This window comes from Lontra canadensis, unplaced genomic scaffold, assembly GCF_010015895.1.
Source record: "Lontra canadensis isolate GAN:19392208 unplaced genomic scaffold, GSC_riverotter_1.0 scaffold145, whole genome shotgun sequence".
Lineage (NCBI taxonomy): Eukaryota > Metazoa > Chordata > Mammalia > Carnivora > Mustelidae > Lontra > Lontra canadensis.
The window spans coordinates 864,604-882,199 of record NW_022631139.1 but is presented as its reverse complement, the minus strand read 5'-3'; the positions used below and the strand labels follow the sequence as shown (position 1 = coordinate 882,199).

The 17,596-nt window shown below is 40.9% G+C and overlaps 1 protein-coding gene across 3 annotated transcripts in view; it reads right to left on the bottom strand.

The window, feature by feature from the left end:
• Positions 1–17,596, bottom strand: part of CNTNAP5 (contactin associated protein family member 5) — an 809,884-nt gene that overhangs the window by 359,524 nt on the left and 432,764 nt on the right. For all 3 annotated transcript variants that reach the window (XM_032843937.1, XM_032843939.1, XM_032843938.1), the window contains exons 9-10: positions 7,021–7,170; positions 4,040–4,211 (exon numbers count right to left, since the gene is read on the bottom strand). In XM_032843937.1, coding sequence (XP_032699828.1) covers positions 4,040–4,211; positions 7,021–7,170 — 322 coding nt within the window. The remainder of the gene's footprint in view (positions 1–4,039; positions 4,212–7,020; positions 7,171–17,596) is intronic.

The window sequence follows — 17,596 nt, the reverse complement described above, 5'->3', positions numbered from 1 at the left end:
AAAATTTTATATGGTTGGCAGAAGATGGGGTTGCTTGTGTAAGAGCCACAGACACACAATGACTGCCATTTCCAGGTCAGTGCCTGTTGGGTGGAAGTACAAGGGAGCAAACCTGGTAGTGTTTAACTCTGAGCCACAAATTCAATCCTGTGGCCATGGAGAAAGTGGCATATGTCTCCAGGTCCTAATTTACCCTCTGTAAAAAATGGGGACACTGATGGTGTTGTATCACCAGGGTTTTGGCAGCTTGTACCACATCTTACACTACATAAGTTTATACATAAGACTGCCTCACTCATTCCCTCAATCCCTATCTATGAGGTTGAGTACCTGAGGGTATGATAAAGCCGTTCATGGAATGAAGCATTTATTAAGGGTGACTTCACTCTATGTAGTTTAGAATATCATGTTTTGCCAAGACGGGTTGCAAGAGATAAGTACAGGGGTCTAGGGTGTGGAAAATGTGAGGTTGAAGATTCAGCCCACAGAGGAGGGATAGTAGATGAACATCATATTTTAGAGGCTTAGAAAGACTATTGAAAGTGCGTGGGGTCTGCTAGGAATGCTGTCTTGTCCCAAATGTGATTCCTAAAAAGGTGCCCTTTCTCCTTCTCCTAACTCACTGTTGGACTGTTATGTATTGGGCAGTTGTACAGATGGTGCGTCCTAAAGCCAGCCTTCTTTGCTGCCAGACTGGGGTCCAGGCCACTTACTCCACTTCCTTTCTTCCCTGAGATCAGAAGACTTGATAATTTTCCCATGATCGGAATGCAAATTATTAGCTTAGATTCCTTAATCCCTGAGAAGGGATGCTCCCAGCTGTTACCAGCATTGTCTCACAGCTGGTTTGTGAATTTGCTCAGGCTGGGCAACAGAGGCACCCCCTCAAAGGCAAATGGCTTAAGGGACCCCCATTAGAGGAAGCTCTTCAATTTTTGGAATGTTTGTGTCTCTTCTATGAATGCTACCTTGGTTTTCCCACAGTGACTGACACTGAGAGCCTTAAAGGACACTGAGAAGGCAGACTCCCTCTGGCCAGCCAGGTCAGCTCACTCTGAGGGAGATCGAGGGCTGGGCAGGCAACCACATAGAGGCCAGAAGGAGGCCTGGGTCTCTACAGGCAAAGACGAAGGGGCAGAAAATTGAGTCTGGGAGAGAAGAGACTCTTGGGTCAGTTAAAATGCTATTCTCCTTGGACTTTCCTGAATGGAGCACAGTTCAGAAAAAACACAGCCAAGAGAAAACACACACACGCACAGAACCAGGCTTCTCCACCCCAACCTCTTCCACCCCACCCTATGCCACCTCCAAGTGGCAAACTCTGTCTAAACAAAGACTTTGCATTTGCTCTTAAATCAAGTTCAATTAGCCAACACATTAAAAATAAAACACACAACTTAGAACCCACCAGTTTTTCTAACTCTTATCCTCTCCAACAAATGTTAAATATAAGTTCAAGAAACAATTAATCAAGCAAAGCCTTTTACCACAGTATCCCCTTCTGTTAGAGGCGTTGTCTGGTAAATCAAGACAAACGTACCATTTACTCACTAAACTAAACACAATCCCTTATTATACAATTAACCAAAACACAATTGTATGTAATACAATTATACAGACTACAATTACACAAAAGTAATGATGCAGTATAGATGGCAATGACTTTCATGTAATCGAAAATAATGAGAGCATCCTTGATTAGAAATTAAGGTATCATAAGAGATCCCTATTGATAAATGTTCCCTCTATTCAACTCCACTTTGCAAAAGGCTCTGCTGGCTGATGAAGTTGGACGCTTCCCCATCGTTGTGAATAGACTATAGGGGTGGCAACCATTCTGTGTAGTATCTTGTTCTGAGATCTCTAAGCTAGCACATTCTAATGAAGCACACATTTTATTACCCACTTTTCCAGCTGGTCAAATAGAAAAAAAGAAGAAAAAAATGAAGCAGAAGAGCCAGGAAGTCTGTGTGATTTGCTGAGGATCCCATGTGTCGTGGTATTAACAGAGAAACATGTACATAAAGCTCCATCAAATTATATTGGTCATTCTGAGCATCAGTGGAGACTATAACCTGCAGAGCTGATTTCTGTGCTGCTCGAAGAGGCACCTGCTACTTCTCATCATTGCTCCCCTAGACAGGGGCAGTTAACTTCCCAGCATGGGCTGGTTCTCTTCCAATCCATCCTTCTTACTTTTTCCTGATTACTCTTTATAGGAAGCAAGTTTCATACCTTCCTTCCTGATTCTCACCTAGCACATGAGGCCACAACCCACAGGCACACAAATTTCTTCATAGTGGCTACTGGCCCCCATCTCTAACCATATTCACACTACGTACTCCACTACAATGACCTTACACCCCCACCAAGCTATAGTTTGTTGACTCTAAGTCACTCTTCATTGTAAGACATACCATTTTTTTCCCCATGCATTTTTTTTATAAACATATAATATATTTTTATCCCCAGGGGTACAGGTCTGTGAATCACCAGGTTTACACACTTCACAGCACTCACCATAGCACATACCCTCCCCAATGTCCATAACCCCACCCTCCTTCTCTCAACCCCCCTCCCCACAGCAACCCTCAGTTTGTTTTGTGAGATTAAGAGTCACTTATGATTTGTCTCCCTCCCAATCCCATGTTGTTTCATTTATTCTTCTCCTACCCCCTTAACCCCCCATGTTGCATCTCCACTTCCTCATATCAGGGAGATCATATGATAGTTGTCTTTCTCTGATTGACTTATTTCACTAAGCATGATAGAGGCTAAGAATCTATACTCAGAAAACTACAAAGTACTCATGAAAGAAATTGACATACCATTATTTTATATGCCACTAAGAAAGAAATGCTTATTGAACGATGATACACCATCAGTTATAAAATGCATCCCAACATCAGAGATTTTAAAATGAAAAATCGGCATGTTGAATTGATGAACGACTTGCCAGCCATGATTTCTCCTACTTCTCTGTCATTTCTGACACTACGTCCAGAGAACCCATCTTATCCCAGCACCTCCTCTCCACTCCTCAGCCAAGTCTTACTGCTTCCTTAAGATCCAGCTCAGCACCACTTCCTAAAATCCTTTTTGACCTAATTCTTCCTAAGGTCAGACTGAGTTGTAGCTGCCATATGTCCCACAAATAAGGGTGCACTTCGTGGGTGACTATTGTACTTTATCCTAATGGCTAATTTATTCCCCAATGAGACATGAGCAGAGACCCTGTATCACCAACTCATAGGCAAGCACTTAACACATATTATTCACCCATTTAATAAGTGCTATTTTGACAGGAATGAGCAAAATTGTGAGAATGAAAGAAGTGCTAGAGATGAAACGTGGAGATCATAATAAACCTGGTTGAAAATTCAGAATCTTTAACTTCCTGCAGCAGGTCTTTGAACCTAGAAACTTTAAATACAAGAGGAGTCAGGGCCCAGAAAAAATAAAGAGAGAAACCAAGCTTCTGCTAGATTTGTGGGCTGCGGAGTGTAAGTGCAGATTCTCTCTGTCTGCTGCCTAATCTCTTCTGGGCCAAAGGAGCAGTGGGTTAGGGGTAGCAACAGCAAAGGTCAGCCACTCCAGGAATCACCCCTGGCACCATCTGAACCTCTGGTCTAGACCCTGAGGGCCTGATGCTCACCTGCCCCCATTAGAAGGGACGCTCACTGCAGTAGAGAATAAAAATGGTTTAAGAGAAAAGTAATCCCTCCCTCCTTTATGCTTTACTCATAACTTCACACTAATCAAATGTTATTTATGCATAAAATTTTAATCCTGTCACAAATTTGTATTTTGATTTAATTTGCATATCCCATTTACTGCAAGTCAACAGGAAGAGAGACTCAACTAATTTAAACCATTTTTCTCTGGGCCTGAAATCCTTTCAGAAATATTTTCCATTAGGCGACTCAATTATGTCTAATGTGGCTAATGTCAGTGGATTAGAATTTTGCTTAAAGAAACTCATATTTAGAACAGTGAGAATGGGAAGGGGGTGGGAGAACAGAGAAGAGACAATAATTACCTGTCTTTGATGCTACACAGATCAATGTGTAAATCACTAAAATTCCCCAGGGAACCTTGCTGAACTGAAATGAGGTCCTTGGGCTGGTTATCAATAAAGATGAGCCTCATGCAGCCTTGGAAAGCCTTAATGGGATTTAAACATTGGGAATCGGTGAGATTGTCGGGGCACCCTGTGGGACAGAGAAAAAAAATGAAGAAGAATACTGAAATGATCAGTCATTGCTTTAGCGACCTATTGATGGAGGACCTGGAGGTCTAATTATTTTGGGGCTTTTTCATTCACAGCAGTGCACGCATTTTTGTTGTAAATCCTAGCATTCTCCGAGAAGGAATTGGTACAAAATGGAGCATACTCAATCGCTGTACAGAACAGAAAACAAAATATGTTAAAGGGAATACCACTACTTTAACATTTATCTCATTCCTATTTCTTTTTGCCTATCAGTAAACTACCCACCATTCTGTTGCATGGTATACTTCACTCATCCCAAGGAGGCAACACATTATCACTTCTTGGGAATGTTGGTTCTGTCTCAAAACACACTCTAAATGCACAATTCAATTCTGAATTACACTTTCAAAAGAAATTACGCTTTGGGTAAGGATGGTGGCAGAGTAATTGTCTGGTTAATTGTTAGCATTAACAGGCTTAGTTCCTGAGAAAGGTACACATAGGAACGTAACTGGAATTTTGAAGAGTTGTGCAAAGCAAATCCCGACACCAAAGGAACCAAGGGTTTAAATGCACATAGTTATAGGGCTGTAATAGCACACGTGAAAGGTTAACACTGTACCTTTTTAAAGAGTGTTCTTAAAAAAAAAAAAATCCATTACACTGATTTAACATAGCTAGCAACTAGGGCATATCTGCTTCTCATTAAGACAGGTACAGAGTAACGTAGATATATGAGTGCTTGTGCTCTTTATAAACTCCATCCTGATGGTTTTAATAGGTTCAGAGCATATGGGAATGTAAGCTTGAAAACATGGCAATAACCCATAAATAATTGGGAATTATTTCAGCCATTTCTAATAGACAGTCACTGTTGGGCAGAAGCCCAGCAGCTGGCTAACAGCTTACAGGCACACTATAAAGTGAAGAGAGATGCTACAAGTTCTAAATTGAAGCTGTAGAGAGAATTTATGTAAGCTGACTATTATTACTCAAACTCATTTTTCACCTTTCTTAAGTTTACAGTCTACGTGTGGGGAGCTTCTTTAAATACTGTTTAAATCACAGATAAACCTTCCCCTTCTAAACCCAGTGCCCTCTAAACTTGGGGAAGGCAAACATTTTCCCTTTGAGACATTTCAGATGCCATCATTATTGAACACTGTTTTCCCCAGAAATAAGTACAAGAATGCTTCTCTCTCTTTGTTAGGGAAACATTGAATGTGATGCAAAAATGATGCAGTCTGTAAAATGTATCTGTGGGGCGCCCAAGAGCCCTTCTTTGGTAGCCTTTTTGTTACATTCTCTAGCATCCTCTTGCTGTCCCAAACTAGTGGTTTGTGGAGACCACAGACTTAGGGGTGAGTTCTAATATTTGCACGAATGATTTCATCTCAACAAACCCCAGTCTTATTATCTGTGAAATGGGGCTAAAATTGCCTACCTCACAAAGTTACCCCATGAATTAAATGAGGTAAGACCCATAAACCATGTACAGCGAATGGAAGTTCTCCCTTCTTGGAGGAATCCGTTGTCCTTGCATATATGAAGAAGATTTAGAATAGAGGACAGAGGACCTTCCTGGGGTGTCTTAAAATCAAACCACAAAAGTATTGCTCTACGCTTCATTTCTTCCAGGATGTCCAGATGCGTTTGTTACATCTGTGCAATGCCCATTTGTATTTCAAGGCTTACCCACGTGTGCGACATGAGAGAAGTGATTTGTAAATTCTATTTGAGAGACTGTACTTTATAATTTTACACAATACTTCCCTTCCATTTCCTAACAGAAAAAGAATTAGCAACCTGAGAACAGGTCCAGCCATGCCCATATTTGCAAAAGTCAATGCCAGTTTGTCCATCCCTTGCCGCGTTGGGAGCACTGTGCTATACACGCACACCCTGCCCTTACTCCAGTCTTCCAGCAATTTGGCTCTGCTCCCCATGTCCTCGGTAAAGAAGTTCAGGGGCCATCAGTGTCTCTCTCAAGGTCAGACAGCGACTGAGATTACGCTCAGGGACTGTTTCTCTAATGCAAACAGGTGACTAGGAAATTAGATACTAATATTCTTCATGAAAGAAATGCCTTCAAAAAAACTAAATACAAATGCACATGCACCCATAAAAATGCAGTAAATTCCTACTTATATGTTTTTCATCCTTTCCAGTTTGCCCTGTGTTTCATTGGGAAGGTCACTAGGATCCACCTTGCAACGGAGAGAGCTGGATTTGTACCGTCAGCAAAATGTGAAGCTACAGGTTCATGGGCCTTCTAGACCTTTCCCATTTGTAGAGCCCCACTTCATGGACATGGCATCCAGGGATGTCAGGAAGGAAGGAACAGATGGGGATTCAGACAGTAAAGTGGCAGAGGAATAGCCTAGACAGCTGAACTTGCTGGTTGTGCCTTTCTGCCTGGATTTTTCCTTTTGCACGTATTGCTGACTGTTGGTACATATTCTCCAAGTTTTCAGCTGACTTTCTCCTTACCAATGTGATCACAGAGCTTGGCACAGCTACAAAAACCTCCTTTGGACATGTTATATAACACCGGCTCTTATAGCTAAAGTTTGTTTTTTTTTTTTTTTCTTCCTCTGTCCTGACCTAGATAGTTTATATTTGCACAGCTGTCAGAGAGTTTGCTTCTCATTATTTCATGCTTGGGAGTGGGTACCCGTATGTGTGTGTGTGTGTGTGTGTGTGAATGGTCTAATTGGCAAAAAAAAAAAAATAATAATAATCAGGGCAAAATAATTGTTCACTGCATTCTCCCTCCCTCCTTTACTTTCAAAACCTGGGGAATTTACCTCCAAAGTAGTAGCTATTTCCAGAATAAATCTGCACACGGGTGGTGTCTTGGGCTGGGGATGCTGCGTCATTATCCAGAGAGAGAGTGATGCGGTCCCTTCTGGCGTTGATGCTAACGGAATGCCACAAGCCATCGTTCAAGCTGCTTCCTGCAAAAGAAACAGGAAAGGCCGGCATGGGGTTGATTGAGTAGGGCGGTCTGGAGCAAGGGGGGCTCACGCTCCTCCCCTGCTGTGCTCCCTGTGTGTCTCAGCAAGCACCCCTTGTGTCCCTGTACTTAAACTACAAACCCCGCGTTTCCACACACTTCACCTTTCTTCCTCTGTTTACTGCTCTAATTCTATTATTTCTAAAGTGGCTGAGCTGCATCTGATACATTTGGTTTCAGAACAAAAGGGAAAACACAAATTTTTCTGTATACTACAACAACAGGCGGGGCCATGTGAACAGATCTCTTGCTATATAAATGCAGAGTAAAATGTTGAAAGGAAAAAAAAAATTCCAACGTCCATGGTGATTTCATCTCTGCGTGGTGGGGTTATAGGTGACTTCAGTTTTCTCACAGTTTTCCACAAGTGCCTTATCTGCCTTTTTTTTTAGGAAAAAATAAACTGTTTTTAAAGGCAAAAATAGATGAAGAATACTAAACTCTTGTGCCAGGCAGAGGCAGCCTCCCATCTGAGAGAAGTAACAGACCAGTTCATTCCCAACGTTTTTCCTCAACTGGCTGTGACACTGGCTGAGTTACCTGCCTTCCCTGAACTCTGGCTTTATCATCTGCAAAGATCATAATTCCCACTTTGTGTCATTGTAAAAGGATCAATTGAGATCAGGCAGGGAAGTTTCTAGGACAGTTGCAGGCATAGTAGGTGGGTTTTGTTGTTGTTGTTAAGATTTTATTTATTTTTATTTATTTATTTATTTATTTTTTTGAAAGAGAGCATAGAGGGACAGAGGGGGAGGGAGAAAGAATCTGAAGCGGACTACTCACTTAGCACAGAGCCTGATGCATGGTTCTGATCCCACAACCTCAAGATCATGACTGAGCCCAAGTCAAGAGTGGATGCTTAACAGACTGAGCCACTCAGGCACCCCATAGTAGGTGTTTACTACAAGTTAATCCTCCTTGTTCTCATGCCCCAGATGTCTTTGGTGCATACTTCCCTGATGGACTATTTGATTGAGACAACTGATTTGGGAATTAGTCATAAAGATAGGGACTGTTTCCTTTTACAAAGTGTATCATCTATTAAGACTGTTCACATCAGGTGCGTGCTGAAGGAAACAGAGTCTTAATCACCAATCCAGTCCCAAAGATGTGTCTGTGACAAAATCATGTTGCCACACATGTTTTCACTCAATAGACATCTGTTGTGCCCTGCTGTGTGTTGAGCGGCGTTTCTACTCCTATTGCTTCAGTTTTCTTCCCTGCAAAAGGAGGAAATGATTGGACTTACTCACCATTGTGAGAATTATACAGTAGTTAATACAGTGGTACATGTAGAACAGTTCATGCCACATCGTAAGTAGACAATATTAGCTAAAACAAACGGACAGAACAGCAACTGCGAAGTGGTCCCTCCCTTCTGGAAGTGTGAAGACATCACATTGTGCCTATAATCTCTCATTAAATGGAAGAGATGTATGCAACATGGGTTAAAACACTGTCCTTTGAGTCCAGGGTAGTGGGATAAACAGAGAAGCAAGCAAAGAACAACACTTGCTGTTTTGGTTGGTGCAGTAATATGGGAGAAGAGAAGAAAGAAAACCTAAGTAATGGCATGTGAGGATCCTAAAAATGCTTCAAAGCAGAGATGGTTCAGGGAGTTTCTAAAATGCACAAGAGCTCTCTACTCATAGAGCAAGAGTTCAGGAGACAGAGAAACTACAAAAAAGCACAGGTCTGGACTGAGAAGCAGGAGAGGGCAATAGGAAGGTAACTGAGGATGAATCCAATCACCCAGGGGCTTGCAATGCCAAGCCAAGGAATGGCTTTCCACAGTTTCCTTGAATAAATGATTCTGGAGAATGCTTTAGTCAAGCTAATTCCATCAGAACCCTTGGCAATGGGACCCTAGGCATCTGATTTTTTTTAAAAGCTCCCTGGGTGATTCTAATGTATAGCCAGGAATGAAAATCACTGCTTTAGAACAATGGGAGTCCACGAGGGGTCCTTAGCATGGGAACAACATGGCTGGAGGTACATATGAAAAGACTCCCGTGGCAGAGGACAGCTAGGAGGAATCAAGGCTGGAAGCAGAACTGATAGGGCCTACTGCATGCACTGGTCCCAGGATACAGAATGATGGGAGTCTCAGCCAAAGTAGCAGCAATGCAAATTGAGAGCAAGGGATGGATTAAGAGCTATTCCTAGAGGTAAAAGAGATCAGATTTGGTAGAGCCTAGTGGAGCAGTCCCTAAGAAACCAGCTGGGAAGGAAGCACTGAAAATCAGAGCCAAGGTTTGCAGGGCTTCTCAGAATAGCTACTAAAGAGCTTGTGCCCCTGAGCCCTCAGATGGTTGGAGAAGATGCCCAGGGAGAAGCACAGCACCAGGCTGGGGGCCCAGCTGTGATGCACCAAGGCAGCTGTGCCCCATCTGCTCACAATAGGCCAGATGTAAGAGACCCTCCTGCATTTCCAGCCAGCTTTCTAGCAGTCTTTGCTGCAGCCTTGAACATCTGCTTGGGGTGAACCCAAGGGCTGCTCCACCTGGCAGCCTTACTTCCTCCCAAAAGCCAGTGTTTGGGTCCTAACCACAGGGACTCTGCTAATGAGGTAGAGGCTCTGTCAGGTGTTTCCTGGTGATGAACATTTGACTTCTGGCAGGGGCATTTGGGGGGCATATCCAGCTGTAGGTCTTTACTTCCTTTTACTCCTATTTGCATACTGATTGAAATACATTTGCATAATATAGAAGACTGCATCTGCAGACAAACTATAGATTGTTGGAGGTGAAAAGAAGTCCTTAACTAATCCAACTTAGAGGATGTAAAAAAATAACCCCTAAGAGCCCAGCGCTCTGCTAAGCATCAGAGCTAGAGTAAAGAAGAAGGAAACAGAGGCCATGGGGAGAACCCCAGCTAATCAGATATACAACCTCTGCTCCTTTTACAAATGGACGTGGCCTAAAGGAAGAAGTCTGAGCCCTGTGAGTGGCAGGGCCAGAGAACTGGCCTTTGTGTTCTGACTCTGGGTCCCCTCCCCTTCCTCCATCACTACCCATGTCGCTCTCTTTCACATTGTTATTAGTAAGAGTTTGCTTGGTTGTTTGTTTTCTTTTTCCTTTTCTTTCTTTCACTTTTTTTTTTTTTTTTTTTTTCTCTTTTCTGGTCTGCAATTCCTTTTGGTTTGATCTTTTGGATCTTTTCCTCCATGGTCCTGAATCCCTGCAGGGGGAGCCTATGTGAAATCTTCACTCTTCTGAAGAAAATTATTAGGTCAGTAGTTCCCGGTGCTGACCACACAAAGGGAGCACCTGGGGAGCTTCTGAAAAGACAGGTCCCAGGGCCCCACACCAGGTTAATTAAGGCAGGCTTCAGGGTGGCCCCAGGCCTTGGAAGTTTCAGAGATCCCCAGAGAGCCCATTGTGCAGCCTGGTTAACAAGTGCAGCATTTGAGGTTTCGGAAGAGGAAGAAAAGAAGCTGGGAAAAACAAGGCTTGTTTTAGAGGTGCTGAATCTGGGAACAGATTCCAAGGCAAGCAAAGTGATATATTTCCTTCTAAAAATCTGCTTTCTGTCTGGGTCCTCCTTCCTACTTCATTCTGTTTATATGTTATATGTGTAATATATATATATATATATATATATATATATATATATATATATAAAATATGTTACATATAAATATGTCTATATATGTTACATATATATAACAAAATAACAGCTCTGGAGGTTCTTCAAGGTTTAGTTTCTAAGAATTCTCTTTTTAAAAGTACAGGTTTAAGTCCTAGTAATTATTCAGAAATTAGGGAAAAGCAATTTTATCGGGTTGCTTTCCTCCGAAAACCTCCCTGAGACCAAAAGTTCTGAACGAATAGAAGTTTTCAGTGGAGAGACTGGGAAAGCAGTAGCTTTGAGTCCAGGAACATCTGATGGGGAAAAGCCCCTGGAGGTAAAATGATGTAATTAGGATGACTTTGGAGTTCTAAGAATTCATATGTGGAATTTGATTTTGGAAAAATCATTAGATAATGACAAATACAAATTTTCTGACCTGTAAGTGATGTCAAATAATATTTGCCATCCCCTAGAAAAAGAAGAAAAACCAATATACCAAGTTAGTGGATAGAGAGGGAAATAGGAAATTTCATATATTGTTGGTGGCAACATAATTCTGTGCATTCTTTCTGGAAAGCAAAATACCGAATATGAAAAAAAAATTTCCTAAAAGTATAATTCATTTTCCATAAATTTTAATCCAAAGAATTAGTCCTAAAATAATACAAGAGCTGCAGCCAAGATTTACAGTGAAAAGAGTTCATGATGCCATTATTTCTAAGAGCAAAAATTTACAACCACCAATATTTCCAGGTTAGCTAAATTGAACATGGTATACTTAATAATATGAACTATAAAGTAATTTAAAATGACCATGTCCAAGAATGCAAGTGATATCCCGATAAGAGAAAAACTGAGACTGTATAGTATATGTAGTTATGGTTTCCATTTTGTTAAAAATTATTACAAAGAGAAAATACTAGAATGCTCTGGAATGATTAGGGTTTTGTTTTTGTTTTTGTTTTTTTCTTTTTTTCTTAATAAAGAGTAGTGGAATTTTCAAAGTTTCTAAAAACAAAATGTAAACAATTTTTTTTTTTTTTTTAAGACTAACAAACTAAGATGAGATAAAGGTTAGGAAATGTTTTCATTCTTTCTCACTTCTTGCCCTCATGGGTTAAAGCTGCTGCTCACAGGTCCCTGAATTCAGCCTAAGGCACTCCTAGGAAAGATCTGTTATAGAGAGAGTTAAAGAAATTGCTCTGTGCTTTGCTCAGGATCTGAACCAAGACTCAAAAGTTTTTCTCCATGAAAACAAAAAACAAACAAACAAAATCAGTTTCCCTTCTTGCAATTGAACTTGTAAATGAACTTTTGAAACACAGGCAAATTATAAAAATAGCTAATAATACGCTAAAGATATTGAATATTTATGATGTGCCACGCATTTTAAATGTGTAATTCCTAACTCTCACAATGGTCCAGGAGGCCAAGTTTTATTGTCTTTATGCTATAGGTACAAAATGAAAAGTAAGAGAGCTGCTCAGGTTCATGGGGTTACAGAGTTGAAGCCAGAATTGAAGAAGTGGTGTGGGGGACTCAGGCTGAGCTCCTGCTCTCGACCCCTCCAAAGCCAGCCCTGCCATTCTCCAGGAACTGATGGCCAATTCTTTTGCAAAACTCTATTTTCTGACATTGAATTCAACTTTGTGTTTCATTATTTGTATTTTTGGAACAGCTTGATTCTGATAAAATCCACATATCATGCAATTTGTTTATCTAAAATGCACAATTTAATTATTTTTAGTCTATTCAGAGTTAGGCAACCATCAAAACATTAATTTTAAAGCATTTTATAACCCCAAAAGAAACGCTGTAACATGTAGCCATCACCTCTCTAATCTCTTCACCCCCTCACCTCCTGCCTTAGTCAACCATTAGTCTGCTTTCTGTCTGTATGGATTTCCCTGTACTGGGAACTTCCTGTGCATGAAATAATACACTATCTTGACCATACGAAGTAGAAACTTTGGTCCTGGTGTTATGTGGATCTTCTAGCTTCTAAGAATTAAAACACATTCAACTTCTGTTTCTTAGAATGTCTGCTTAGCTCTAACTTGGAATTCTAGCTAATTGTAATTACTTTGACTTTATTTTTCTAGGTAGGTAATCTCATTGAGCATTTAATACATCTTTTCTTTATTATTATTATTATTTTTTTAATTTTTAAAGATTTAATTATTTATTTGAGAAAGCAAAAGAAAGAGGGAGGGAGGGGCAGAGGGAGAGGGAGAATTTCAAGAAGACTCCTTGCTGAGTGTGGAACTGGTCATGGGGCTTGATCTCAGGACTCTGAGACCATGATGTGAACTGAAACCAAGATTTGGACACTTAACCGACTGTACCACCCAGGAGCCCCTTAATATGCCTTTTTAAATACTTTTTGTAATGAGAACTTCACAGCAACTTAGAGTTCACATTTGTTGGAACTGAGATTCAGAGCAGTTAAGTAATATCCTGAAAGACCAAAACCCTAATTTTTTTTTTATGGAAGTAAGGTTTTCCTTGAAATAGAGTCAGTCCCTCAACACTGGCACTGCGTCATTTGGACCAGATAATTCTTTGTTGGGGGTAGGGTGTTATGCATTATGCCTCTTGTGCAGCATGTTTAGCAGCACCCCTGACTTAACAGAGCCAGTAACAGCCCCCTACTCCCAGCACCAACATTGTCTCCAGATACTGACAAAAGTTCCTTGGGTGAGTTTAGGGGGAGGGGAGGCTGGGGTTGGCAGATGCGGAATCACCATTGGTTGAGAATGACATATTCAATAATTCTGGAGGCTGTAGAGCCTTGATGCTCTCTCTCACCTCCTCTTCCTTTCTGTATTTCTCTTGTCCTCAAATACTGAACAGGTATTTGCCTTTTAGATTTCGTCTAATTTCAGCATCTCTCTTGATGGTTTGAATACAAAACCCTTGAAACAGAGGGGCTGTCCCAGGACTTCTAAGCATGAACTGTTAGAGCCACACGTCAACATGCAGAGATTTAGCTCAAGCCACAGCAGAGTCCCCAGAGACTCTATTTCTGACCCTGAAAATAACTTGTCACAGATTTCTGTGATACCTTTATTTACCTTGTACCCCTTGCTCAAAGCCCTGCCACTTAAAATTTCTGGGAATTTAGACAGATTTCTTAATTTCTCTAGACCTGCTTCCTCATTTGTAAAATGGAGATAGAATTACCTGGCTTGACTTGGAAGATTCTAGGCTTTATCTTTTCCAGAAAACCCAATTCAGCTGCTTTTTCCACATTCTGTCATGTCTATGTTTACTTAATAGTTCAAAAGCAGTTTCAATTTTTGTGAGAAAAAAGTGGGGAATACATAAATAATTGAACAAAGCAGTCTTAAACTGTCAATCATGTCGTAAAAGAGCATATTACAATTATTAGTACCATTATGCTACAATTTAGATCCTGAGTTCTGTTTTTCTTGGATACCGTTTATCCATCAATTATGAAATTTTATTAACCCTTCCCTATACAGTAGACTGAATTCACATTTTTCTCCAAATTCCCTCTCCAGGCTTTATTCTAACCTTTATCACTACAGCTGAGAATTTTTATGATGGCCTCCCTCTTTTCCAAGCCTCTGACTTCTTTCTGGTCCAGGACAGCTTGCTAGATTGAACTAAGTAGCACCTCACAGCAAATGTCCTTCTAGTGGGTCACTGAATCTCCAAAGGCTTAGCTTGACAATCTTTGCCTGCTATAATCAAGTCTCCACCTGTCCTCTCAATCCCATTTCCTAATGTTCCTACACAAATTCCCTACTGTAGCTAGGCTAGGGCATTCATTATGCTCCAAGTGAATACACTTACCTAATCATTGCCTCTACTCCCAGATCTCCAGTATACAAGCCCATCTCTCTATCCTCCAATACCCAATATTTTTCCTAGAGCTTCTTCTCCTCAACTGTAGGAACAGGAAATATATATATATATTTAAGAGAGAGAGCAGGAAGAGAAGCAGAGGGAGAGTGAGAGAATCCCAAGCAAACTCCCTGCTGAGCACAGAGCCTGACGTAGGGCTCGATCTCAGGGTCCTGAGATCATGACCTGAGCCAAAATTAAGAGTGAGACACTTAACCAACTGACACCCAGGTGCCTACATTTTTTTGACTTTCTATCATAGTCACTAGATTCTCTATCTAGCACAGTGCAGGGCATTTAATAAGTGCCGAATGATTGAGTGAATCAGTTAATAAACCAAGAAATGAGCAAAGGAGGTTTACCTTTACCAGACCAATATAGTCATTTCTCCTTCCAAATTCCTATAACATCTGCTGTCTGATCTATGCATTTAGTTCATATAATTTACTGCTTTTTACCATTAATTAAGAATGCATCACTGCCAGTCTCATCACCCCGATGAGATTACAAGTTTCTGGAGGTCAGAGTCCGAGTTCTGTTTTGGTATCCACCTCATCATCAACAGGGCAGCATCCTTTCCTTTCCAAATGCTCATTGATTGATTGAACATCTCACCAGCTGAATCTCCATTGCCAAGTGTCAGCAGCAGGGTCTCCCTGCTACATGGCGCATAAATCACAGGTTAAACCTTTCCTAGTTGTTAAAGCCCGGTGCATATGTCACAGTAACCTGGATCCTGAAAACCCTTGGTCAGGGTATGCAAGAAAAACACCAGGGTTTGCCATCCACTAGAGTCAGAGAGGAATTGTGATAGAACTGTTGTTGATGGTTACCCCCTTGTTTCCTTGATATAGGCCTGAATGCTTACTTCAAAAATTAACATGGTAAAAAGTGAGCTGAGCTCCAGAAAGGTATTTCTCCATCACCTTCAGGATACAGCCCAAAATCTGATGTCCCTGCCAGAATGCTGCTTTATATTCTGTCTGTTCTCTTTGCCCTGTGACCCAGTTATCCTGAGTCAACTGTGGGTTCTTATACTTCTCAATCTCCTACTTCTCTCCTCTGATTGGCACATACTTTCCTTCCCTCTCTATTGGCCAGAATCTATTTATTCTTCAAAACCAAGCTGTGTTGCCCCTGTCCCTAGAAAGCCTTTCTTTTCTCACACATCCAAGTTCCTCTCTTCAATGCTCCCCTACTAACCTGAGCATGGGTCATCTTGCATTACAAATGCCTCAAGACCATCCCTTCCAACTGTGCCTATGAGCTCCAGGTGGACAATACCTCCATCCTCAAGTCTGAGTATAATGCCAGCAGAGAGTTGATACCTCAAAATCTTCCTAAATTGAGTGTCAGCAAAGTGAATTCTATGAGAGAATTACCAAAGCAGAAAATAGGAAAGAGCAAAGGAAGTGAGATCAGGTTTGACTATTTGAGTGTTCTGATGTAGCAATAAAAATCTAGCTCCCTCAGTTCCTCTTTTGAATGAGTGGTGAAGAAGGAAGAGTAAGTTAAGAAATGAAATGACCCCACTGCTATTACTAGGACTTGAAAAAGCTGTAGGTGCCCAAGAGATCACTGTTTTGGTAAACATTCCCAACCTCTACAAGATATCTCAAAGCTCAGGCAATTGCATTTCTCAGTTTCCCATAAAATGGAATGTCTCATCACATTTCTGTCTTCTGAAACTTGAATTCTGTGCTCAGCAGACAGCTTGTTGTGACAGTCATAGCCCTGTGGCTCTTTATGTATTTGTCCTTGCTAATGGGATTTTCTCATCAACATTATCTTAGCTGAAATACAGAGGCATTAATGACAACTTAATTGAAGCAGAGGAGGAAGTTCACAAAGTTATCACGTTTACTTGATGTGCAGATGGTGGCTAGATACAAATGGCTTAAATGAAAAAGGGCAATATTTGGGGAGCAGCTCTGTTAATTGCAGGGCTGTAGCCTAAAACCATCTGGCCACAAGTATTAATCAGGGTGAGCACTTCTATCCTGCATGATGCAGCTCTCCCAGCCATCTCTCCACCTCTGGGAGTTCCACTGGCCTTTATCTAATTAGTACTTCCCCTGAGTGTAGCTCATCTCTGGTTTTGACACATTCTGCAGCATAAAATTGTGGTAACATGAATGTTTGTTTAAAAATCACTATTAACTCTTCTTTCACTGTTAAAATTACATCCTTCTGAATCATTTCGGCGGTCAACTCTAGTGGTTTATTCATTTAGGCTGTTGCTTATATATTGGGCACATAGTTATAAAAAAATCTGTGTATCAGGAATGTGCTATAATAGGCCTTGGGCAAATAGTGATGAGCAAGTCAGTGTTCTTGTTCCCATGAAACTTTACACTGTAGTGGTCAGGACAACAATGAACAACCAATTAATAGACACATGATTAATATACATTGTTACAGGCTGAATGGTGCTCCTTAGAATTCATAGGCTGAGGTCCTTACTTTCAGTACCTGAGAATGAGTCTGTATTTTCTGTATTTGGAGATAAGGACCTTTAAAAAGATAATAGAGGTAAAATGAGGTTATATGAATAGACCCATATCCAATATGACTGGTGTCCTTACAAGAATATTAGGCCTCATGAACTATACGAAAAGAAATTCCTAAGTCACTAGTCTGTACTGTTTCCATTCAGTAGTCTCAGCAAACTAATGCACACACATACACATATCCTTAGGGCAAATGCTACATAGGAGAAGATTTAGAAGGCTGGGTGATGGGGCATCTGGCTGGGCTTGGGAAGGTTTCTTGAGAAAATATCAATTGAGATACATTCTGAAAGACAAGTGGGATGGTGTTGACCATAGTTGTAGGACTTATTTAAGTAGTCAGTGTTAAATAATAATCAAATAAACATCCATCAAGGCTGCTGACCTAAGGTTATACCACTAGAATTTCATCTT